Source organism: Micropterus salmoides, unplaced genomic scaffold (assembly GCF_014851395.1).
Source record: "Micropterus salmoides isolate LMB-PRFRI ecotype aquatic unplaced genomic scaffold, ASM1485139v1 Ms_hic_scaffold_10, whole genome shotgun sequence".
In the NCBI taxonomy this organism is placed as follows: domain Eukaryota; kingdom Metazoa; phylum Chordata; class Actinopteri; order Centrarchiformes; family Centrarchidae; genus Micropterus; species Micropterus salmoides.
The window spans coordinates 25759867-25784668 of record NW_024040041.1 but is presented as its reverse complement, the minus strand read 5'-3'; the positions used below and the strand labels follow the sequence as shown (position 1 = coordinate 25784668).

Here is a 24802-nt window from a genome sequence, read left to right as displayed (position 1 = left end):
ACCACTTGGACAGAGAAAAAAAAAAAAAAGAGGCACACAGATGTGTGATAATCATGGCTACTTGTTTTTACTTCTCAAAGTTAGCAGTCAGTTAAATGTACATTATCAAAAAAGGCCCAACTTTTTCCACTTCTCCCCAATCTCCAGATAATATACAAAAAAAAGACAAACAAGGACATTATAAAGCTGCACAATTTGTACCAGATACCATAATAAAATACGCAATGCTACATTAAGTGGTTAAAAATACAAAGGGGAAAAAGTATATTGATTTTTTAAAACATCTTTGAAGAACATACAATGTTATTTTTTCTTAACAAGCCAAGATTTTTAGTAGAAAGTGCATTCTATATAACAAAGAAAGGAGGAGGAGAATCATTCGGCAAACTGAAAGACAAAATGAAACGAAATGACAGAGGAAAAGCTCCATGAACAAAGATAACAGAAGAAGGTATTTCAGACAGCGTGGAGGAGCCAGTGTAAAGTCACCAAAGCAGGAGGAACATCACTTTCACTTTGAGGGGAGGTCCATATTGGAGTAAAAGTGTATTTCTTTGAAAAAAAAAAATATATAAGCAAATTAACTTTATGCACATACTAAAAGAAATGTCCTTTGTTTGCTATGGTCCCTTCCACACTACCCGCCTCCACCCAGGATTCTCCTCCTTTCCTTGCCTAAAAACATCCACTCAAAGTAATCACCTCCACCCTTTCCCATGCAGCCAAAACTGCACTCTCTTCCACAATGCATTGTCAGTCCCTCCCTTCCCTGCGCCTCACCCACGCAGCAGTAAAGTGCAGAGAATACACACAAATGAAAAGGCTTTAAAAAAAAAACAAAACATTAAAATAAAATCTCATAGGAAAAAGGACAAAGATCTGTACTGCAAAATGCTGAAGCACAGCAGTGAACCCGAGGGGGCAGGATGATAGGCAAATAATGCAGCTTTGTTAAGACCCACAGAAATGGCAGGATAATTGCAGGTCTCAAATCAAAAAAAGGGGCATCCTTAACTTCTGAGCTTAACCACTTCAGACTTAATTCCATTAGAGCGCCAGAAATAGGATCATGTTAAAATTTACTGCTATTGTTCATCTCAGGTATCCCCAAATACACATATATTGGGGCACACTGTGTAAAAGCAGCTTTTGGTACAAGAGCACTGGGGACAACCAGACAGACAGACTGGTAGACTTATGCATGCACACATACACGCTCTCTCTCTCTCTCTCTCTCTCACACTCACACAAAACTAAACATTGCTCCTAAACACACATCTGATAGTCGCCAGACTAGGTGATGGGCTAACATCCACTTTCATGCCAAATACTTGCCACCCATTTATGCTTCTTTTAAACAAATAACATTCACACCATCGGCTATTACATTAATAAATGTAATTTCCTGTGCTGACTTGATCACATGTATGCTTATCTATACAAGAATTCCAAGTATTATGAGTTGTATAACCACTGCCTTTTATCCTGACATTTCCTATCATGTGCTAACAGTATATCTACACTGCAGAACCATTCGTTAGCTTAAAACTGAGCAAATTATGAGAACATAAAATAAAATAAAAAAACAACAACAACAACAACAACAACATATGAATGACTCAACAGCCATCATTCTGCGTAGGCAACATTCAACAGATTTAGACACACGTTTGCCAGTGTGGATCAAAGTATGCCAGTACGATGAAAGTCAAAAAACAAAACCTTTACATTACAACACCCCACACCAAACCGTGGAATATAGGCTGAGAGGAATATGCATAATTGCCTGTTAAGAACTGTGATGAAAAAGGTCCCAGGTGTGTATACTGTGTGTGTCAAATGACCTTTAACATGGTAACCCGTATAATTTCGACAGCAGCGAAGGGAGGTGGGGTAAATCCTGATGGGGCCATGTGACTGGCCCCTCACAGTGGCAGTATTTGACAGTCATCTGTTATCTAAAAACATCTGTTGACCAACAGTATTGAAAGCTGAGGTTGCACTGATCAAAGTAAGTAAATCAGTGACCATATGGTCTTTGTCTTTTTGTGTGTGTGCTTGAGTAAGTGTCAGGGTGTGTGTGCCTACGTCCTGCATAACTTGAGTTTCTTCGTCACAAAATATCAAGTCAAACCTAAGATCCATTGTAGAAAAACCAGGCTGGCAAGACATGTTCTGTATGACACAATTCACTGTAATTTTGTAATATTACACTTCTGAAAATCAAATGTGAAATCAAAATTAAGAAATATTTTATGTAATGGAATGGAAAGCACCATATAACCATGATATCTAGACTATGTCTAGATTCAACTAACCATTTACAAAACCTTTTTTTTTCCCAAATGTCCTTTTACAAAATTCCTCCCCGCCTTCTTACTGTAACCTCAGACTACTGCTGTTGCCTCGCTGACAGAAAGTCTCAGCCATGGCCTCTGGACAGAGAACAGCTCAGACAGAACCAGATACAACATTCTCAAAAACATTTCTGTGGGGGCAGAGGCTCTGCAGAACAACTAGGTTGAGTATTGCTATGGGGAGAACCTGCACAGAAAGCAAAAGTCGTGACCAATGTGCAACCACAAGTCAACATGACATAAAGAGGACAGTTCAATGACACTGATCTTTGATGATCTATGCCTAGGTAATACATACGGTGACTTCCACCAGCAGCTTTTGATGAAAAGGAGATACTTTACACCCATTAATGTACAGATAGAGAACTTCTAGAGGTTGTAAATTCAGTTGACCAGGGTGTTTAAGTAGGTGTCTTACTTAAATAATGTACACACTGAAGGTGTATCAGCCTGAATAACATACACAGGTGTGTTATTCAGGCTGATACAAGCTCGTGAGAAAGACAAGACGAGCTTGATTTAATTAAATCTGTTTGAGGGGAGCACCCTTGCATCAGGGGCCTAGCAACTGAGAGACTGAGGCAGGACATGAGAAGGAGGAGGAACAAGGCGCGGTTTGGTGTGAGCCTGCAGAGCTGTAACACAGTTCAGTGGTGCTGTGGGGCTCCGGGGCCCTTGTCAGGGGGAGCCATGTGGTGCAGGTAGCTGCTGTCTTCATGCCCACAGTGGTTTAAGGGCTCACTCTTGAAAAGGGCCGGGGGTGGGGGAAGGTGGGAGACCGGGGGCACGGCCAGGTGGTGGTGGGGGTGAGGTGGGGCATGTTGGGGTGTGTTTGAGAGATGCTGCTGAGTTGTCTGGGAGTGGGGATGATGGTGAGAGGCGGTTGAGTGGAGCTGTACGTGGGAGAATGTGTGTCCCACAGGGCCTCGTTGAGGCATGGGCCCTCCTGCCGGGCTGAGGCCCAGGGGTGCTGAGGTGGTGGCCGGGGAGGCAGCTGAGGGACCGGGACCAGCGGTGGAAGAGGAAGAGAAGGTGTTGGTGAAGATGCGGACAGGCACAGGTGGACTGCTGGTCTGCAGAACCACAGGACTGGTGACCCGGAAACACTTCTCTTTGTGTGCTTTGAGCATGTTGGAGAAGCGAAAGCGCTGGCCGCACACCTCGCAGGGATAGGGCTTCTCCCCGGTGTGGGTGCGCCGGTGACGCTTCATGTTGGGCCGGCTGGTGAAGCTCTTCCCACAAATCTCACAAATGAAAGGCTTCTCTCCTGCACAGATTCAGGAAATAAAAGACTGATGTGTGATAAAGACAAGACAGTGTAGCTACAATCTTTTTGTTAATTGATACAGAGAAAATAACATGATGCATCATTTGTTGTCAAATGTGATGGTTACAAAATTAAAGCTCTCCAAACAACAAAGTTAACTTTTCCCCTTTTCCAATTTCTCTTTAAAGAGAGCAACGGTTCCCTTTTAAAAATGCTAATAAGTTGCCATCTTGAATTGAGGGTCTTCACCGTCAACCCACCCACTCTGCAGGAAGCTATTACAATTCACACTTTGAGGAGAGATGTGAAAGTGAACAGCAGCAGCTCAGTTGGAATACAGCTCTCATTAACCTCCCTCCATGGAGCCACTGAATGTGCTACCACCTACACAGCCATCTATTAACAGGCTGCTGAAGGGCTCTCTAAATGCTGTATTCTGGCATGTTATATGTGAAGCTCCTCCAAAACAACTGAATATAAATAGGTGACAGCTAACAAGAAATCATGAAAAATCTGTAGTGCAGTGAACCAACCTTTGGTATTTTGTGTTTAACATGAGAACTACCTATTACAGGGCATGACTGGGTGTGTCTCCTCTTGCAGGAGGTTAAATTTGTTGCTAGTGGCAGGGCGAGGAGAGGGTAGCGTAATTACAGCTGGAGAAAAACAGTGAAGGATGTACAGGCTGCAATGCTCAGTTTGGTCTTAGAAATAGAAAGGCAGCAGGGACAGAAAATCAGAGGGGTATAATACAGCATGTGTCTAGGTAGTCATTATAAGCCACAGTATGTGCAAGGCTATTCTTTGATGTAGAACGTCCCTCTCATTACAAAACTGGGCGAAGTCTCCTGCTCTTACCACTATAATGTTCATCTTGGAAACATCCCATGTCTTTCCTTTTATAGAGTGTATGGTGACTGGCTGGCTGACTGAGCCCAGAAACATTGTTGTGTGGCAAAAGTTTCCATCTTGAAATATTTCAAATATCTGTATTTAGATTTGTAACATGCAGAATGAAAAACTGAACATCAGATAACAACTTATAAAATGTAAGGCCTTTATCGATAAAATAGTCTGAGGATCTAAACTAATAAAAAAAAAAGTCCTTTAGGCGTTTTCTGCATTTCTGTTCATGTGTAACTGAATAACTGTGAATATCAAGCAGAATTATAAAAGATTTAAAGATGCCAACGCCAATCCTGCAACAGCTGAGTCATCTTGTTGTTTGTTGTAATGTACTGTACAAGACTGTGTGATATTTAAATACTGTAGATGCTGGAAAGGAGGTGTGCAGAGATGAAAGGGAAGACTGCCAGAAAGGCGTGACGTCTGTCTCCAATGTAGTAAGGCTCTGCTGAGTGCTTCTAGTTTATTCTCTGTTTTTAGCCAGTATATAACTGAAATACTTCAATCAGTTCTCTTACATATGTTTTATGCTCCCACTTACTGTTATCTTTTTTAAACTGTAAAGTTGAGCTGCATAACTTTAAAATGTGAACAACATTACAAAAAAATCAATTTCCAAGTCTTTGTATTTATGCGAGGGTTTGCTTGTTTTCTGAATGAGTTCTGCATATCAGTTGTATCAGTGTTGAGGCTGGTGTTTGACCAGTTGGTGACGACTTTTACTGGAGACTCCACCCTGTTAGTTCCTGGGCCGTTGGAGACTACACTCTCTTGAACAGGAATGTCTTAGTGAGCAGGAACAATAGTCCATGAACTAAATTAAACCTAGGGTCTTCCATGCACTACATAGGTTAAGTTCATAGTTTCGTACAACGCTTCCCAGCTTCTGCAGTTGAAAGGGGCTTTATAACTAGAAGCAGGTGGTCAGAAAGGACCCCATGAACAACAGATCCTAAGAACATTGTTTCAGATGGTCAGCTTACAAGATGATGGATACACTTAGAAAGCCAAACTTGTAATGTCTCACCTGTGTGTGTTTTCATGTGCTCATCAAAATACTGTTTCATGTTGAAGTCTTTGCCACACCACTGGCACATGAACTGCTTGTGTCCGATGTGAATGCTCATATGGGAGCGCAGCTGGTACTTGTATTGGAACCGCTCGTCACAGTTCTACAGCAGAGACAATAGGGGTTTTCAGATAACATGCACACACCAGATCAGCACACGGGCATGCACACAAAAACATGCAAGCCAACAATAACCTGATTATTTGGGTGCATGTAGCCACACTGTATGTTTGCATTATGAGGCTTCCTTGGTTATCTTTCTAAAGTGAGATATTTATATTTTCAATGGCACCATATGGCACTAGAGTTAGGCCCCATCTACACTACTCCGCTTTTGTTTAACGAATACGATCTCTGTCCACACCAGTGTTTTAGCTGCATATCAGAGTTGATCTCCGTCTATATTAAAATGACTGAAAACCCACATCTAGTGGCCGTTCACATACACTGGGCATGCGCATGCCGGTTATCAACATGAAGCAGATGTTCTACTCCGTTTTTACAGAAGATTTGGCGACAGAATAAATAAATAAAGTATTACAGACGAAGAAACACACCAGATTTTATTTTGCAAGGACCAACAATGAGCTTGGACTGTTACTGAATATAACACAGGAGTTATATAAGCGGCAGCGTTTTCAAACTTCTCCGTTTTCGCCGTTTTAGTCTGGATGCGAAGTGCAAACGTAACATAAGGGCTCTGTTTTGAAATGACATCGCAGTAGTGTGGACGGGGCCTTAAACCACTGGTCTATACATACGCTTATAAGCATGTAATCACACATTACAGTGTAGGATGACTTCAAACATTTAATTAGGGCAGCTCCACCCATACACACATTTACCCCATGTGCCATGCATTCAAATTGTCAGAAATTAAAAGGCCTCGGGTGGGAGGAAAGCACGCCATCTGTCAACTTCGACTGAATTAATGAGTCAGGACAGGGATAGGATAATGAACTGTAACTAACCCTGTTGAGCAGAAATAAACTTGGAAATCTTGACACACAGCGTGACAAAATGCAAGAGATGTCAGTTAAAGCCCAAAAACACTGAACCTTTAGTTTTACATTTATTTTATGTTCCAGTTTGCTAATATTTGAAATGGTTTGACTGGAGCTTCTCTGTTTTAGCTCAGATGACATAACTGTCCAATGAATGTTCAAAATGCAGGAGGACAGTCCCCATCCGAAAGACATCAACTGAATATAGACTACTATTTTGGGTTGTTCACAAACCACAAGGCACAGAGGCTCCTCTGCTCAAACTAATGAGGGAAAACTACCTTAAGGCTCCTTTTGAGGCACACAAGGGCAAACTCATCAAAACAGTTACCTTCAGTCATTCCACTGAAACACTGCCACTCTTCCTAAATTCAGCTCAAATGTTGACTTTTGGGAGGTGTGTGTGTGTGTGTTCCTAATATCTAGAGCTGCGCGATTCGGAGAAAAAGTCATATTGCGATTATTGTGGACAATATTGCGATTCAATTAATGGAAAAAAAATGGTACTATGAGTCTACTTGCTTAATTATCAAGGAATGCGTGAAATACTGACATTTTGAAATGTGTATTTCTCAACTTGAACAAAGTTAAACAATAAACAATATTTAAGAACAACAAGTAAAACAGAACAAGGGGAGCAAGTTGCTCTACAGAGGAGGCGGCCAGAAGCAGCAAATATTGGCACAGTGGCACCGGCTCAACATACATACGTCTAATGCAGAGTCTCTAGTGGAGGAACTGTACACGAGTTCATTAAATAAAGAGACTGTGACTGAAAAAGTGACTGACAAGTACGTTGGCTCTGTGAAAAGTTGGACATGTTGAACAACAAAAGGCACCGACACAGCGAACGTTAAATGGCCAGCGAACAAAACCCAAACCTTCCTTATCTTTTCTCTACTTTTTTCTGTCTTACTGCTTCAGCTGCTGCCGGTGTTGCTACGTCTCCGTCACAGAGCACCGGCCTTTTTCTCGGTGCTCCAGTAACGAATCCGACTATAATTTGAACGCAGATTGCAGAGTGTCTTACACACTTTTACTGTTTTATTAAATCGCACACTTTTTGCAATTATGTAATCGCACATGACGACATCACGATTACATTAATTGTACAGCCCTATTAATATCGTTATCTGCCCCAAAAATACAGTCGGACTCAAATGTTTATGACAAACAATATTTAAGGCATTTTATCAATGCAGTATGTCAACATTGTACAGGTTCTCACATATGTGTTTATGGGTGTTTTTTAAGCAGGAGAATAAATTAAGCAATGACTGCCGGGAGGAAAACTCAAACTTCAACTGTGGAATTCACGTTTTTTTTGTTGTTAGGTGGAATTTCAACAGCTGAAGCATGTGAAAATTGACAGAAGAAAATGACAAAGAACAAGATAAACAAGCTTCCTTCAGCTCTAAAATTCCTTAGTGTACTAAATACACGTGCACCTGCACTAAACAAGACGGTGTCTGATCACACTGAAGGACGATTTGCATACAGCACAACAAACCTCCCAAAAACTGTTAAGTTATCTGTTCCAGCTTAGAGGTTTTTAAGTCCATGTCCAAGGTGAGGCAATCCTGTTCTCTAACTGTATGGCCTAACACAAATGTGTATTTTGTCTCTGTAGAAAAGGCTTTAGTTTCAACACATACAATCAATGACAGCAAAAAGCCAAAATTTGATCCAGAGTGGTCACTCCGGATACAGGTGAAACACATTATGATACTGCTGTGAATCTGTCTCAAACAGTTATGGACCCAATTACAATTGTTTGTACGGGGCCACATTGTGAGTATCTTACCTCACACCGGAAGGGCTTCTCTCCAGAATGCTGGAGTGAGTGAACTTTTAAAGACATGCTCCGTTTGAACGACTTTCCACATGTCTCACAGGTAAATGGCATGTCCTTGGTGTGAGCTGGTTTTGGGGGGGGGGGGGGGGGGGGGAGAGCGCAAAACAGTACTGAGACAACTACATAAATCTGATCAGGTAATATCAAGGTTTCAAGTAGAATAGCTGTTATTTTTAGCAATATCAAGAAACACTGTATTAACTCTATTAAGCTGAGCTCTGTCCATGTACAAATAAAGAAAATGTATGATGATCCTACAAAAAGATGCCACATAAAACAGTAAGTGTAAAGTCAAAATACACAGGGAATCATATCTATAATCTGAAACACAAATATAAAAAGGACAATTCTGTGGCTTAATGGTATTGAACTGACAGCCATGTGGTGGCTCACACCTCCAGTATGGGATATTACGGGGATGCAGGAATTAGAAACGGTAAAAATAATAAATTAAAAAAGGCCACCACTTACCAACCATGTGCTTACGGACGTGAGCCATAGTGTAGAACTTCTTCTCACAGATTTCACATGAGAACTTCTTTTCTGCATAGCCGTGCACAATCTTAATGTGCTCATGCAGTGACCACAGCTTCTTAAAAGACTTGTTGCAGGAGACACACTAAAGGAGAACAAAAAAATAAATCTAAAAACTATTAACATAAAGCATATTGTTGCTGATAAATATAAGCAGCAAAATCTGATGGCCATGAGATGGTTCTCATTTAAATTGTTTCACTGAACTCCAGCTCCCTCTGCTGGGAGAAAAATAATAATTAGTCTAATTCTCGACTCTGTATATGGGGTTGGTTTGCTACATTTACATGTCGCACGCCTCTGGAGCAACTAGGGGTTAAGTGTCTTGCTCGGGAACACAATGGTGGATGTCTCACAGTGGGAACCCAGGTCTCCCACACCAGAGGCAAGCATCTTATCTATGCGCCATCACCACCCTCAATGCTAGAAAATAAATACAGTTGTCCTGGCATTTCTTTTGGTGACTGCGGGGCCTACTGCAGAGTAACATCCATGCAGCATCATGCTGCCACCATCATATAAATAACCAAATTCAAAGCACTTAATATGATGGCCTGAAAGCTTAATTTTCATCTCACATCGAAGAGACTTTGTTTTAATATCTCCCACATTCCTTGTGGCAAACCCCAGCCAAGCTATCATATGAGCTCCCCCCCCCCCCAACTGTGTCTTTCTCCTTTCCACTACCATAAACCTTGTGACGCAACAGGGAGACAGTTGTGTGAACACTGGTGGTCCTTCAGAGCTGCCATAGACCTGTTGGAAGCCTCACTAGTACATTTATCTCACAAACGTTCCATTTTTTAAGTCAAGCTGTCTTACGCCTAAAGTTCACTGACTAAGGCGCGTTACGGCTGCGCCGCGGTTGCTGGAGCTAATCGTGGCCATTCTAGTCAATGCTTGTGACCACCAGACGTGGCCATAGTGTGTCCCAGTAGGTAGCCGGCCTATTTTTGACAGAAGCCGCGTCAAGCAGCACAGACCAGATCGAACCAGGAAGGAAGTCAGACACAGAACGGCATTGAGAATTTGGTAAATTTTCAAAATAAAAACACCCTGTGAAGACTCCTGATTGTAAAACAGGATTAAAAAGAAACAATTTAACTACATAGCCTATTTAATCATAGAAGAAGCACAAAAAGCAAACACCAAATCAACAAAATCTAAACCTCAGCAAAATGCTCCGATTCTGAAATGCTCCTTGTGTAGGGATGGGGATCGTTCATTTTTATTGATACCCTTATTGAGACTGCTTAACGATCTGATTATTTATCGATACCACTATCAATACTTTAATATTATTTGGTGATGGTTATTTGGTAAGACCAGACCCAACGGGCATGAGGAAAATATTCAATGTGCGATAACGTTACAGACTGAGATGACATATCACTTGTGATAAATAAACATATATAGAAGTGTACATATTAACTGTCTGGTTGTTTTTAATTTAATATTTTAAATACAGCTAAATGTTGTTTCTAGAGCAGCAACATTAACGTTTACAACAGCAAAGTAACTCAATAACTTTATCTGACATCACAAGTAGTGAGTGACGTTTAGAAAGAATAACACCAGTCTGTATCAGTCCCTCCTCTCTCGCTGGCTGCAGGTAACCTTACCAGGTTTTTAAGACTACAGACCAGTCTGTGCTCCAGACAGACAGCTTTCTATTTAGCTTGTTTTTAACATTTGGCTGATGCAAAGCTAGCGTTAGCTTGTATAAAACATACAGGATGAGATACTGAGGACAGAGATGATTAAATTAACCATTTCTACATGTTTAACGTTACCTTACAGACAGGTGTATTGATAAAGTATTGTCTTTCTCGCGAAGGTTTTATTGCACGTACCTACAGTAATGAACGTAGCTGTCACCAACTAACGTTACACACCAAAGTTAGGGTTAAGTTAGTTTGGAGCTAACTTAACCCTCACCGTATTCCACCGCTGTGTGTGTGTGTGTGTGTGTGTGTGTGTGTGTATATGTGTGTGTGTGTATGTATGTGTGTGTAGGAGCCGACAGAGAGCAGGCAGTGACTACAGCCTGATGATTTTCTTATCCATTGTGTTTCAAATTAAATCAGATTTGACGCTCGAGACACAACATTACATCATAGGACCCGCAAGTCTCGATAGCAGAATCAATAAGCTCGAACTTTATTGATTTTCGGGGTTTGACTTTGACGCCGGGCTATGGACGATTAAACGGATCAAAACCGTGGCGTAGACGTAACGTACCGTAGTCGGTGGACTTTTGGATTCAATTTAAAAAAAAAAAAACATTTTAAAATAACCTTACCGTACTCTGAGTGATATTTATGCTTGTATTCCACTGCCGATTTGTTCTTTTTGGATTTGTTTTTATAAGACCCTTACGGTATAGTTTTGACAAGGAAATTTCCTAACCAGTTGCTAGACCTTTCAGATACAGGTGTATTGAACCTAATAATTTTCTTACTTTCATTTAATGCAGCGATCTCTTTTCAACTTATTATGTAGATTCTAAAAAACACTTGGTTACACCAGGGATGTTTTGGTGCGTCAGAGTAAAAGAGGCGGTGAATACTTGTGCAAAATGGTTATTTGATTTAATGAAAATCCACATCACATCCGCGACTATTAATAAAACATGACCATGACCAACAAGTCCATCAGTGTGTCAATAATGATGCATTTTATTTGCTTAGTAAGTGACTATAATAAGACTTCACTTAAGATTAAATGCACACATAAGTAAGCCTGATGTATATGTAGAATTGATTCCTTAACAGATAAAGAGTGAATATTGCAACAAAAACTGATCTATTGTTGCTGTGGTATAGTCAGTGGAATTTAGCAGTCAAGCGTGTTACTGGGAGTGGAAGACTTCAGTGTGTCAATAATACACATCTTACAGAAGAAAGCATTTCATTTGAGTGTTGCCTCCTGGACAGAACACGTGCATCAACAGGTTCCGCACTAACAAATTCTATTTTTCTGCTCCATTAAGCGAAACTAATTATTACAGAACTTGTGTCTTCACAGCATGACATGGTTTCAGCTGGTTTAGGGAAAGGTGAAAACAGAGTAAGATGCAAATTAAGTTCAGCAAAACAGGGGGCTAAGTTAAGCTATTCAAAACAGCCATATGACCCTTGGAGATTAATGCTGAATCATAGTTTTAGAGAACTTAAACCAAACTGAACCTACTTATAATACCACCAATGACAGCAGGTGACAATATTTGTCATGTTTACCAAAATTTTTTCTCATGTTAGTAGTTTGAAAAGGTCTGTGTGAGAATATTCCAGTCTGCTTCTACTTTTCAGTTTTAAAATGATTATGGTTTCAGTTTTCCATCTTAAATTTTACCAATCATTTTCAAGTAAAAAACACATTGATAACATTATTAGGCAGTATTTTGGCTACAGACATGGTAACTTAGTGAGATCAAAAATTGTTTTGCACAGCAACAAAACTAAAGTGTTCCTCACACTTAAATCACACTCTAGTTATTGCTAATTTTATGAATGCAGTATAACAGTAAATAGAACAACTATACGTTTCACTTGACTGTACTTATTAGGCAAAACATGCTAAACTTGAGCATCAGGTTAATGCAATCAAATCACCCAAAATAAATCTAAAAGTAAATTGCTCTGGGCAGCTGCTAAATTAAAATAGGTGAATAAAGATGTTATTAAATAATATGGTGAACTGAAAATGCACTCCTGAATTTGCAAGAATAAGTACAGATATGACATGAGACTGGAGAGGTTTGCTTTACCTGGATGTTCTTCTCACAGTCCGTCTGCTGGTGCAAGGCCAGCTCACTCTCCAGGACAAACTTTTTGCCACATTTGTCGCAAATCTGCATTCGCCTGTGAGTGACATTCATGTGTTTCTCCAGGTACCAGCGCGTGTTAAACACTCGGGGGCACTTTTCACATGCCAGCATCTCCTTCTCTTCCGCCTCCGCTTTCCCTCCTGTCATCGTGGTACCGGCAGACGATGGGGCTGATCTGGCCGACCTGCGCTTGCTCTTCGGAGGCTCCATGCGCTTCCGCCGGCCCCTGGTGGTCATTCCAGGAGTGGAAGAGCTCAGAGCTGTTCTGAGGCTTTTCCTCCGTGGCTGGCTGGGAGCTGCTGTGCTGCTAGCACCCCGACGGGCCCTCTTTGACCTCGTTCTTCGACTCTCATTGTCATCTTCCTCGTCGTCTTCCTCCTCTTCATCAATGGGGCTGTCCTCCTCCTCCTCCTCCTCCTCTTCTTCTTCTTCTTCTTCCTCCTCCTCCTCCTCATCATCCTCCTCACTTCCAGCTCTCTCAGAGTCTTCTGCTGTGGTTCCAGTTTTGTTGTCCCCCTTGGATACATGAAGTGTCTGGTTATTCAGGTTAACCTCGACAATGATCTGCTCACGCTTGAAGCCTTCGTCCTCCCCATCCTCATCCTCTTCTTCCTCATCGTCATCGTCCTCAGTGTCGTCAGAGGTCCCGTCGATGCCAGCTTGGGACCCCTGTGTCCCCATCTCCTGCCCTGCTCCTCCCTCTCTGAAATACTGCTTATGTTGCTGTGGAGTCACATGTTGAGAAGGCAACTGACCAATGTTCTGATCTCCCATGGATGTCTTTGCTGCCATTTTATTGTCTACTAACACAGAATAAGGCTTACCACCAACCTCCCTCTTGTAAAGCTTTCCTGTCAGGTCCAGATCTGGGTTAGGCGAGTGAAAATAGGACTGGGACACCGGCGCCCTGCGTCCTTCCTCCTGTGACATCCCGCCAAGGCTAGGAATGGAAACCTCTTCCTTGAGGCTCTTGCAGGGTTTCATGAAGAGGGAGAGGGGATGGAGAGATGACGTAGGTGGTTGGCAATGGAAAAAAGTAACTGCTATGGTGCCTAAGTAGACAACTCAAATCTCAAGCAGGCCTACAAGGAGGGGCAGGGGACGCCACACCAATCCCCCACCCTCCTCCTACTAAAGAGACAGGAAGGAGGGGATGAGGTGACAGATAGTCAACCTGATTCAAAAAGAGCATCCATGCTGTCCAAGGTAGGAAATGCAGTTGGAAAGACATACAATCTGTTCCAAGTTTTGTTCCATGTGCTTAAACATCAGACTGAAAAATCAAAGGCTCAGTGTCTTTGTTGTCAAACATTTGAAGCTAAATTCCTCTCTGGTTATTATGTGAGGTGTAGGCAGCTGCCAGATTCAGTTTCGCTGAACACTGCTGCTCTGCGGGGTGCCAGTGTCTTCAAACTGCAGAGCAGGTAAAGACGAGCTGAATGCCAGAGATGGAACTTCTGTAAGGACTTGTGTGTATTGCTTGAAGAGCCATTTACAGTGCATTACCTATGAGATAAGACAGAAAAGAAACAGGGAGAAATATGAGATTAAGGTTCCCTTCTGCTGTCCTGTGTCACTAGAGTCTGTGAACTGAAACAACAGACAGTTTTCAACACTGAGCACCACATTTGCACAAATGTTTCAGTGAGTGAGTCAAAACCACAGCCTTCACAGATGAATGTGAGCATATTGAATTTCAAAAGCTGAGTATTCTAAATATTTCCAGGCCACAACTGAAACACCTTAACATAAAAAAACAATATAATGCAGAGATGGTTTGCTTTCTAGAGTGATACACCGTAATACATCTTGTTAAAGCAAGGGCATAATTGCAACAACTGAAATCCAACAAAACACGATTATTCTCCACTGAGACGCATGTATTGCAATGGACTATACAGATCATTGTACATCACTTATAATCTGAATCTTGAAACTATGAATAATTGCTCCATACAACAAACTTCACTCAATCACAGTTATGTTTCATATCTTTTAGTCTTCAACGTTTAGTACAATTAGCAAAAATGATCTGAGCACTTTGCTAAACCCTAACCCACACCAACTTGAAGGCGACAAAGCAAGACTATCTGTTTTTATGGGGTTTTTTAAGCAACACACACCAACTTGCACACACACCTCCCATTGACTGTTACAGAGCGTAGTATAACCACAGCTCAGGAGCTTATATTGCAAATACAACCACAGGAAACTATATTTCAAGTTTTCAATGAAGCCAAAGAAACGCACACTTTGAAACCAACAGTATGCAAGACTCCTGCAAGATTCTTGCAGAATCCATGGTGTATGGCGTTTGTATATTCTTTCGTACACATATGCTAAGGCGTTCCTGGTTGACAGTTGGTTGACCTCGAACAACCTTACACCCTACTTGCCTTAATGAGTGTGCACCAGGGCGGTATGTTCACTAGAAAACCTCCCAAAGCAAAAAAACAAGACAGACATTTCCTTTCTTGGAGACGGCATACATTCTCTGCTCTGTCTTAACAAATGTCTTGTGCTTTATTTCTTTTAGCACAATGCTCCACCGTCTTCAAATAAAACATAAATAGGCCGAGAAACATCCCCCCAGCAGACCCATGATGGATGTTTTGCTGTAGACTTTAATTTACAGTCATGATTAACATGAAGGGTTTGTGGGAGTGCCAGAAAAAGGAGAGTGTGTGCAAAGGAGGACATCATAAGTGACATGATGCGTTCAGAACTACATAATTAAAGCAAACATGATTCTAATTATTTTGACAATTGCAATCACAATTATTAGTCATCTTTTCCCAGAGCAGTTTGTCACCTAAAAAGTGTTCATTTTCATGTGTGGTGACTTACTTTTACTATAGTCATCTAACTACTTTTTTACTTAGGGTTCAATACCAACCTTGATACAAAGCTGCACTTGCTTGAAGTCATCAGTAATAAAACCATAATAATAGCTAAAAAAAAAAAAAAAGCTTTCTTCAAGATTTACAACTATTTTACTCTAACATTTTTCAACTTTGATCTAATCCATTTTTTAAGGATGCTCTGTGTATCTCAGTAGTCAATCAGAAATGAAAGTCTAATAATAATCTCTCTCGTTAAACTCTAAACTGATTTTCCTGTCTGTCCTGTCACTTCTCGATAGATTGTAATAAAAATCATGCAACAATGAAGGCTGGTGTAAATGGAACTAAACTATGTTTGCAAGGTTTATATTACAGCCAAACGCACAGTCTTGAAAGCACAAGTGAAAGCCATTTATGTAGATTTTGACTATCCACACATACAGACACACCTGTCTTCCTGTGCATGCTGACTCTGATCCTTTCTGAGAATTGGACAGCAGCTCTGAGAGCATTAAGACCACAAGGGGAGGGCGAGCTCTGCACTGACAGAGCAACTCAACTCACATGGCTGTCTTAGACACAAAGCCTAATAGATTATCCTGGGTCTGGATGACAGAGGAATATAAATTGCATGAGAAACCACTGCCTGAAACGGTGTTATCATCAATCAGCGGGTTCTGTTCTCTCTTAAGCACATGCATGTTTAAAATAACTGTTTATGGTTTGAAAGAATATACAACAATGAACTTTAAGAATGTATTTAATTTAACGCATCAAAAATTCTAAATACACTGCTGAAAACTGTCAAAAAACCCCTCCCAAAGGCCAATAACCAAACACACACGGTGGTTATGTAACCCATATTGAGTAAAATCCTTCCACTCGCTTATCATTAACAATGATGAGTCATTTGAGAGTTTCACTCACATCGAAATAATGCAGTCCTTTGATGTGGGAATGAAGTAGAGCGTAGACTTCTCAATATCACTAGTAATTAGTCTTCACACTCACCTTGTGAGATTGGGAGATCAAACCTATTAAAAAGATGATAATTTCTGACTCCCTTTTTTAGTTTGGACAGCTTTTAAAGATGATCTTTGCACCCTGATGCTAAAAAAAAAAAAAAAGAATAAAAAGAAGAGTGCAAAAATGAATGTCTTTCTGACAGCCCATTTCAGTAATCCAAAGCATTACTAATACTTGCCCAGAATTCAAAGTTTATTCAACAATAACCAATTTATAGCCTCCCTCAAATCATGCTTCAGAGACATGATGAGAAACCAAAACTAGCTTCATATAGTGTAAGCCACAATGCCAGTCATATACCGGATAGATGCTACTGTGGCTTAAAATTTGAATGACACAGGATGGGAGCTTTACTGCAGTGACACTGTACAACACAAAACCAACAGCACCAAATAGTGCAAGTGTTCGCAAGTGTTTGGCTTTTGACAGTAAAGCAGATGAGACATCTGAGGGAGTCAAAATATGTCACGTTTACCTCTTATTATGCAGCAGCGCTCCTCAAATCCATGCTCCCTTCCAAGTCTAGACTTTAATGAGCTTTCCCTTTCGCAGCTTGTAGAGGACTGTGTAAGGGTTCACATTCCTCACTCTGTCCAAACTCATAAGACCTTAACCAGCTCACTGTGTGGTGCACTGCGGGGGTGCTCGATGTCTCTGTAGGTATTTGGCCCTAAAGCCCATAATCAGGTCACAGAGCAGTACCTAGTGTGTTTGGTCTGTTATAAATCATCTGAGGAATCATAGAGAAGTGGCAGAGTGCTCAGCCCCAAGCTCTCCCATACCAAGTTTCTGTATTCTCATCACTGGACAGAGACACTGTCAAGCCTGACAGCAGCCTACTGACGTTCACTACTGGGTTATCTCTATTCCAAGTAAGGAAAGATAACATTGAAACAATCAACATGGCTCTTTGTTTATTTTGGCAAACGATTTATAGCAATTGACGTTGCAAAGTGCGAAACCATCATCATACATCAGTGCAGCAGCTACTTTCTGGTTTTAGAGAGCTACAACATCTTGCTGCGAGCATTTTTTTTTTTCAGCTACAAGACTGGCAGTTAAGGTTGTAGTGTGTGTGGAGCAAAGAAAGTTGAGACTAAAAGGTAACACTGTGCACCGAACAGCAGTAACACTGTGCAGGCCTGGCCAACTTAGGCTACTTAGCTAGCTAGCAGGGCTCCATAGGTATTAACCTGCACACACATGACAAGCTAACTTGGCTACATTAGCTCAAGGAGCTGCCATTAGATATTTTAGTGCAGTTAAGGTGACTCGACCTCATGAACAATCGTATTACCTTGCACAAGCTACACCATCTAAAGTCTAGTATCTGCTGACATGCATTAGATAACAACCGATAGAAGACTTTCACTTTGTTTTAACCCCAAAACCTCCCAGATTTGGGCTAGTTAGCTTATAGCTAGCATCAACGTCAAATATTTAGCATAAACCTTACACTTTATTTCGATACTGCACTTTAAAGGGGAACGTGTGACAGTTATGAAACCCACATGAAGCTAGATGAAACGGCGATGTCATGCTTTGTTATAAATGTATCTTTCGTGTCGTGCAAGAGGAAAAGCCCCGCTTTCCTAACAAAACCCCGACTGCTGTAACGTTACTGACAAACCCACTCAACTCGACACTGTCACAAAGTCAGAGCTAGCTGAGCTCACGGACAATCCTGACGGTTCGCTCCGGGGCCACCGGCTACCTGCGTGAGCTTTCCCCAGCAGCTGCCATGCTTGTCATAAATGTAAGTGCATACAATTAAGTTATATAGCAACATTTTGTTGTCGTTTTGCTGGCTTACCTCCGTCGAGAGCGACCTCCCTCTTGCGTTCGTGCAATCAGAGTTGCACAGATTCAGGGTTGCACGCGCAGTTCTTCCCTCGCTCGCTGTCCCTCTACATTCGCTGATGTGCATTTAGAAAGGGCAATGCCAATTATCTTTCTGTGCAAAATGTGTGAGTTTATATGTTGATGTGCTGCGGAGATACCTGCGCACCGGTGTCTTCAACCCCGCTACGTGGCCCGGACAAGCTCTCGCGCGTACCACCGCCGTCCCGCGCTCATCCCAGGCATTCAGGCCGCTGTCTGGGCAGGCGCGCGGCTGCGTGTCTGGGTCTGGATTCTTTTCGTCTCCCTCCAAACCAGACAGGGCACAGCGCGCGCACACGCGCTGAGCTGAAATACTTGATTTATGAAATAATAATGATAAGACCTCGAGGACCGTTTTATCCTCTCAAAGGAAAAATCCTAGAAGAGTAATGAATCTATGCTATTTTTACCATCAACTCTTACTCTTTAATTATTTAATTTTAACAGTAAGATATTTGGCCTGGTCACGGAAAGCTCCCAATTAAGTTTTGTGTTTCTCATTTATTTTCGATGCAAACTCCCAGGAAATTGGCTAAATTCGATATTTCAGTTATCTTAAATGGTAAATAACATCAGTGACACTGTATAGGACAAGGGGTTTAAATTTGATGTTGAATATAAAACCTCTAAATGCAGTAAAATTAATCATGAATTAATGACTTCTAAAAATAATTGATTTCATCTTCAACTATATATCAGAATGTATTGTTTAAAACCCATTAGATGAATAGAAGTTTCAATTTCTTTACAAATAGCCCCTTTTATAAAAATATCACTCGATACCTTAAACTTAGCCTGTGTCATCAAAAGCACACAAATCAGGTCAAAACTGATATTCATTTTGAAACATCATAATAGTGCAATTGTTAAGATTGCCAAGATTACTGTTCATTCCAATTCTGTCAATGTAAATATTGTACATATCCATACTCCTTTTATATTTATATATTTCTCTACCTACCAACATCTATTATTTCTATTCCTTTATGCCTTGATGTGCAATGTGTGCCAATGTGACACAAGAATTTCCCCTCAGGATCAATAAACTATTTCTGATTCTGAAAGCAACAATGAACAGTGCAACTGAAGGTTCATCTTCTACATTTTTTTTTTTAAAAGCAGACATAATTGTGATACACCCTCCTGTGGTGACTATTATCATTACAGTCAAGAGAAAATGCTGTAAGTTCCCATCTGAGGCCTTGAACAAGTTTGACCACTAAGAGGTAGAAAGACAATTTTATTAAGTTGGACCATTTCTGAAACAAGGGGCTCACACTTTCTCCACACAAACTAAAGACACAGCGACCACTGTACTATCTGACAGGCACATTCCAACTGACTGGTGGTGGCACTAATATTCATGATGACGTTATTTGCTATAAAGCAAATATATTTCATACATTTAATCCATTCAAGTCAGAACACGCAAAGACATTAAGTCAAATGAATAAATCTTTGAGTCAGTTATGTCTGTGAATCAAAAGAAGAGCCTTTCATTACAGATTTGAATTTAGTTATTCACACAATTTGATATAACTTTCCAGCACAATAACAGATAATGGCATTTATCAATCGCTTATCTTATACAGGAATCACAAACTGTTTTCTCCTGATGTCACTCCCTTGCTTTACACACATGCAGTGCTCTGAATCTCAAACAATGCAGCAAAGACGAATCTTAAGAGAATTTACTTCGTCAATTCTTTTCAAAACAAAGTACTAATTTTTATATATATATATATATATATATATATATATATATATATATATATATATATATATATATATATATATATATATATATATATATATAAAAAAAATGTGTGTGTATGCGCTACCCTTCACTTCCTCACATGGACTTAATGTATCCTTCACAGATCTCTCACTTTGTCTCCCACCATGCTGTCAAAAGCAGAGCCCAGTCCAGAGTTGGCTAGAGAAAGAGTGGGAGGAATGTGTGAAGCTGGGAGTCCTTTATTGAATCCTCCAACCACCCCTTCCATGGCCCTTGTAATGGGCTAGTGACAGTAAGTGGGGTAGACATGAGGTGAGATGTTATCACTGGGGCAACTGGAGCAATGTGCCCTGTCCTGAGGGCAGGTAAGTGACGTTGCGGGAGCGGGAGAGCTGAAAAGCGATATCCTCGGCTGCCTCAAGCTTACGTAGCTCTACCAGACCATCACCAGCCTCCATCAGGGAGTTGGCAATGAGCAAGGCAGCCTGGGAATCTCCCTCGGCTGAAATGATCGCCGCCTGCTTCTGTTGCTCTGCCTTAAAGGATGAAAAGATTTTGTGAGTTACCTTAATTTACAATTATTGCAATTCAACCTTCCATCTTTTCTCCCTATAGAGAGCCTAAGCCATCCCCCTCTGGTGGACAAACATAGGACCTTATTTTGGAAAAAAATATATACGCACTCAGTGGAGAGAGACAACTCATTTGTTGAGTCACGAAAGTCTCAGTTTCTCATAAAACTATCATTACCTTTTCTCCCAATGACCAATGAAGCTAATGTCAAAGAACTTACATGTGTAGATGATGTAATGAAAAGGGCCAGAGAATCTCAGGTGAGATACATTTGTGCATGGAACATGGAAAAGTTATCTAGCTAGTTGCAAGCAAGCAATCGACATTAGCTAGAATCACAGCATTAACATGTTGGTGACGTATATTGTGCGATACCAGAGATGCAGCTCATTAAGTGGTTTCACACTAAAGTAAATGTTACTCTACTGTTGACGACACACTGCAACTTTCTTGATGGACCAAACTATTTTGACAAATATGCGTGTATTTCAGAGTAGGGCTCAATGATTAATTGCATTTGCGATATTATCGTGATATGATAAAGCAAGTTTTCTAATCACAAAGGCTGCGCTTACGCTTTGGTCACATGACACACGAGAGTAAACCAGTCTGCAGAGGAAGCATCAACTTTGTACGTTACGCATAGCTTGACTTGTTGTTGTACAATGGCCTTAAGCTTGAGAGAAGCTGACACTACAGAAACTTTAGTATCACACAGGGAATGAAAGTAGCACCCGCCACCTGTGGGTAACTTGGTGGTTGAAATCGTTAGGTCATCCGGCGCTTAAGCTAACAGGAAAAACTTGGGTTGGGTTAGGGACGGACTTAGGCACTCTATAGACACAGCATACAATGTTTCTGAAGTAGTATTGGGATGACCTGTGTGTTAAAAATGATACCTTTTCTACAATGAAACGGGCCCTCTCAGCCTCCTGCTGGGCCACCTGCTTCATCTCAACAGCCTCTGTGAATTCTTTGCCAAAGGTCAAGTGTGTCTGCAAGAAGACAAACAGTTGTTAAGTTACAACCCAACTGCAAAAATAACATGGACATTGTTGCAATATGTGCCGGCAGCTTCATACCAGTGAAACATCATCCAAGATGAGACCGAAGGTGGAGGCTCTTTCTGTTAGGTCCTCACTGACCTGCCGAGACACAAGCTCTCTCTGGGTGATGAGCTCACCAGCATCAAATCGAGCCTGTGAAATAGAAACACACACAGTGGCTTATGAGTCCGTTTATCAGCTGACTCATAACAAAAACATTCATCTGCTTATTTGCAACCACTCTTTTTGACTGAGACTCACCACTACAGCCTTCAAGACCTCTGTGGTGATTGATGGCAGCACCCTCTCATCATAGTCCTCACCAATACTAGTGAAGATGCGTGGCAGCTGGTTGGTTACCGGCCGGAAGAGGATACGCAATGTGATGTTTACATTCTGCAGATCTGTGTAAATGATGAAAATAGAACGCTTACTGATTATACAAATAATAATTGTATTCATAGATTAAAACCTCATGTGTACAGTACAATTTAGTAGATTCATAGATACTGTTAGCACATTTTGTAAACAAAATAACATATATAGCATTGTTACATTAGGATGTTAGCCATGCCAGCTTATTTTTCTTCTTATAAAAGAAATTAGCATTTCCACAAGGCTAATTGCATCCTCACAGAGCTCATACAGCCAACTGAGTTTTAAAAGGGACAGAATGTAGGTAATTGATGTACCTTTGCTGCCTGTGATGACAGGCACGTTGCGTGGACGGGAGCGGCAATCAAAGATGATAGGTTTCTGAACCCAGGGAATGAGGAAGTGGGTCCCTTCACCCACAACAATATCTTGCACTCCTCTGAACCTGTCAAATATCACAGCCCGGTGCCCTGCATCAACTGTAGCAAGGAGGATTGTTAGTCTTTCTGCCAAAAGGTTTGTGTATACAGCATACAGGTTTGTATAGTTCTACAGCAGTCAAATGTTATGTTGAGATTTTTTTTTTCCTAACCGTTGACACATTAATAAAGAGCTACAAGAGGTTACATGGCTGCTATCGGGTTCATTACAGACATAATTTAAAAAACACATTCATCACTTTGACAACACAAATTCACCAGTATGAAACACGATACTAATTAAAAAAACAAACAAAAAGAGAAACGCTGTAAATCGTACACTAAACTGAATTACAACACAAGAGCTAGATGAATAAACTATGCTTAACATGCTAGTAGAGCTGCAAGGATTAATCGAATACTTGATTAGTTGTCAACTATTAAATTAATCGCCAAGAATAATCGGTTTGAAAATCTTTAGCTTCTTAAATATAAATATTTTCTGGTTTCGTAAACTGATTATCTTGGGTTATGGAGAAAACAAGACATTGGAAGACTTCATCTTGGGCTTTGGGAAACACTGAACGTCATTTTATTTTTTTATTTTTTTTTACAATTAATAGTAACCCTATTTTGGAGATGCTGCTGTAATAATCACTCAGTGACTGAGTTGAATGAGTGCATTGTTCATATCACGGTAAAAATTAGGTGAATTGATTGAAAATGACCACCGCGATTACAACGTTAAGTGTTGTTAGGTATGCAGATGACCAGCAGCACCCACCATTGTAAAGCGCAGAGTTCACAACACCTCCACCAACGGCGAGGGCCAACCCCAACTTCCCAATAGACTCAAACAGCTTGGCCATCACAGCAATCTATTAGCAGTGAAAATAAGACAAGAGGTTGACACAATTACACATCACCAACATTAACGCTACACAATGTAAACAATTTGAGTGTTTGTGACAGCACTTTGAAAGTCCTTCTAATCCAGTAATAGTTGGCCTTGGGCTGAGAGATGCCAAGGCTTTGGGTGTTAGCTAAATTAGCTCAGCAGCTAGCATTAGCTTTTCGGCTAGCTATGAACTGAGATGAGTGGCAAGCTAAGCCGCTAACCCGAGCACTGTAACTTAGAGTTTATGACATGTAAAATACTACATACACATAATTTGGGACATATTAAAACAGCAATAAAACTTAAATCGGTCAAGTCCAAATGGCTCGCCAGGTGACTGTAACTGTTACGCATGTTATCTCTCGTTGATGGACGTGCAGACTAGCTGCTCGTAACTGTTACTCAACACTTGTGATATAATGTAATCTATATGTAAGATATAAAAACCATGTCCTGTTCGCTTTGTAATTATTGCTATACACACGTTAGGCTGTACCAATATGTATCTCAAGTGTAACGCATGTTACTACTCACCTCAGTGTCGCTCAGATGTCTATGACCTCCACCGGACACGACGTGCGTACAACACATGAAATATCTCCTTCAAGGCGCCTGCGCGCTGCACGTAGCAACGTAGCCTCTGATTGGACAAAAGACAGAACTCTTCTATTACAGCTTGTTTCTATGTGGATGGTATTCAATGTAATAGTGCATTACTGCCACCTACTGGTTTCAGAGCCTGAAAGGACTTTACATAGTTGAAGGATTATTTAATAGCTTCATTGACTGATTGAAAAGATAAATAAACTTTTCTGGCGGCAGTTCATAACTTCCACACTGTAAATCATTACAGCCCCATTTAGGTATGTCCACTTCTTTTTAACTCAAAGAACTCTGACAAGTTTTGATTTTGAACTCTACTGGATGAGTTTTCAAAAGTTAAACTTGCATTAAGTTATTGTGTTGACCATTTGAGACTTTTGTCAGATATATGTGTGTTGATCGAACTTGGGTATGTAAGTTATCAGTGGAATAAAAAGGCAGGTGTGCAGGGATGGGATGTCAAAGTTGAGGGATGGACATAATCAACTAATACCACAGTATGAAGTTGAAACAAACATTCTGTAAAAAGTTCAATCAACTAAAAAACAACAACATTGGGTCAGCTAGAACACTGTAGTT

The 24802-nt window shown here is 40.8% G+C and overlaps 2 protein-coding genes across 4 annotated transcripts; both read right to left on the bottom strand.

Moving 5' to 3' along the window:
- Nucleotides 1-43: 43 nt before the first annotated feature.
- Nucleotides 44-18842, bottom strand: znf652 (zinc finger protein 652). Of its 3 annotated transcripts, XM_038704881.1 has the most exons (7): nucleotides 18691-18842; nucleotides 18504-18606; nucleotides 12762-14327; nucleotides 8930-9077; nucleotides 8408-8523; nucleotides 5558-5702; nucleotides 44-3624 (listed from the first exon to the last, which is right to left on the bottom strand). In XM_038704881.1, the coding sequence occupies exons 3-7, from the start codon at nucleotides 13803-13805 to the stop codon at nucleotides 3005-3007; spliced, it is 2073 nt and encodes a 690-aa protein (XP_038560809.1). In that variant the 5' UTR covers nucleotides 13806-14327; nucleotides 18504-18606; nucleotides 18691-18842; the 3' UTR covers nucleotides 44-3004. The 3 variants fall into 3 exon arrangements, with proteins under 3 accessions (XP_038560809.1, XP_038560811.1, XP_038560817.1); XM_038704883.1 differs by lacking the exon at nucleotides 18504-18606 and having other exon boundaries at nucleotides 18691-18820; XM_038704889.1 differs by lacking the exons at nucleotides 18504-18606; nucleotides 18691-18842 and adding an exon at nucleotides 17166-18479.
- Nucleotides 18843-20532: 1690 nt separating this feature from the next.
- phb (prohibitin) lies at nucleotides 20533-24241 on the bottom strand. The gene is made up of 7 exons (XM_038704899.1): nucleotides 24155-24241; nucleotides 23507-23600; nucleotides 22621-22782; nucleotides 22190-22332; nucleotides 21965-22081; nucleotides 21782-21877; nucleotides 20533-20845 (listed from the first exon to the last, which is right to left on the bottom strand). The coding sequence occupies exons 1-7, from the start codon at nucleotides 24209-24211 to the stop codon at nucleotides 20633-20635; spliced, it is 882 nt and encodes a 293-aa protein (XP_038560827.1). The 5' UTR covers nucleotides 24212-24241; the 3' UTR covers nucleotides 20533-20632.
- Nucleotides 24242-24802: the final 561 nt, after the last annotated feature.

Coding starts and splice junctions, on each gene's coding strand:
- znf652 (XM_038704881.1), bottom strand. CDS start 13,805: ATGAAACCCTGCAAGAGCCTCAAGGAAGAGGTTTCCATTCCTAGCCTT. Junction 5,703..8,407: donor AGAAGCCCTTCCGGTGTGAG/GTAAGATACTCA, acceptor TCTCTGCTGTAG/AACTGTGACGAGCGGTTCCA. Junction 3,625..5,557: donor GCACATGAAAACACACACAG/GTGAGACATTAC, acceptor GAATCTGTGCAG/GAGAGAAGCCTTTCATTTGT.
- phb (XM_038704899.1), bottom strand. CDS start 24,211: ATGTGTTGTACGCACGTCGTGTCCGGTGGAGGTCATAGACATCTGAGC. Junction 22,783..23,506: donor GAACTCTGCGCTTTACAATG/GTGGGTGCTGCT, acceptor TCCTTGCTACAG/TTGATGCAGGGCACCGGGCT. Junction 21,878..21,964: donor TCTTGGATGATGTTTCACTG/GTATGAAGCTGC, acceptor GTCTTCTTGCAG/ACACACTTGACCTTTGGCAA.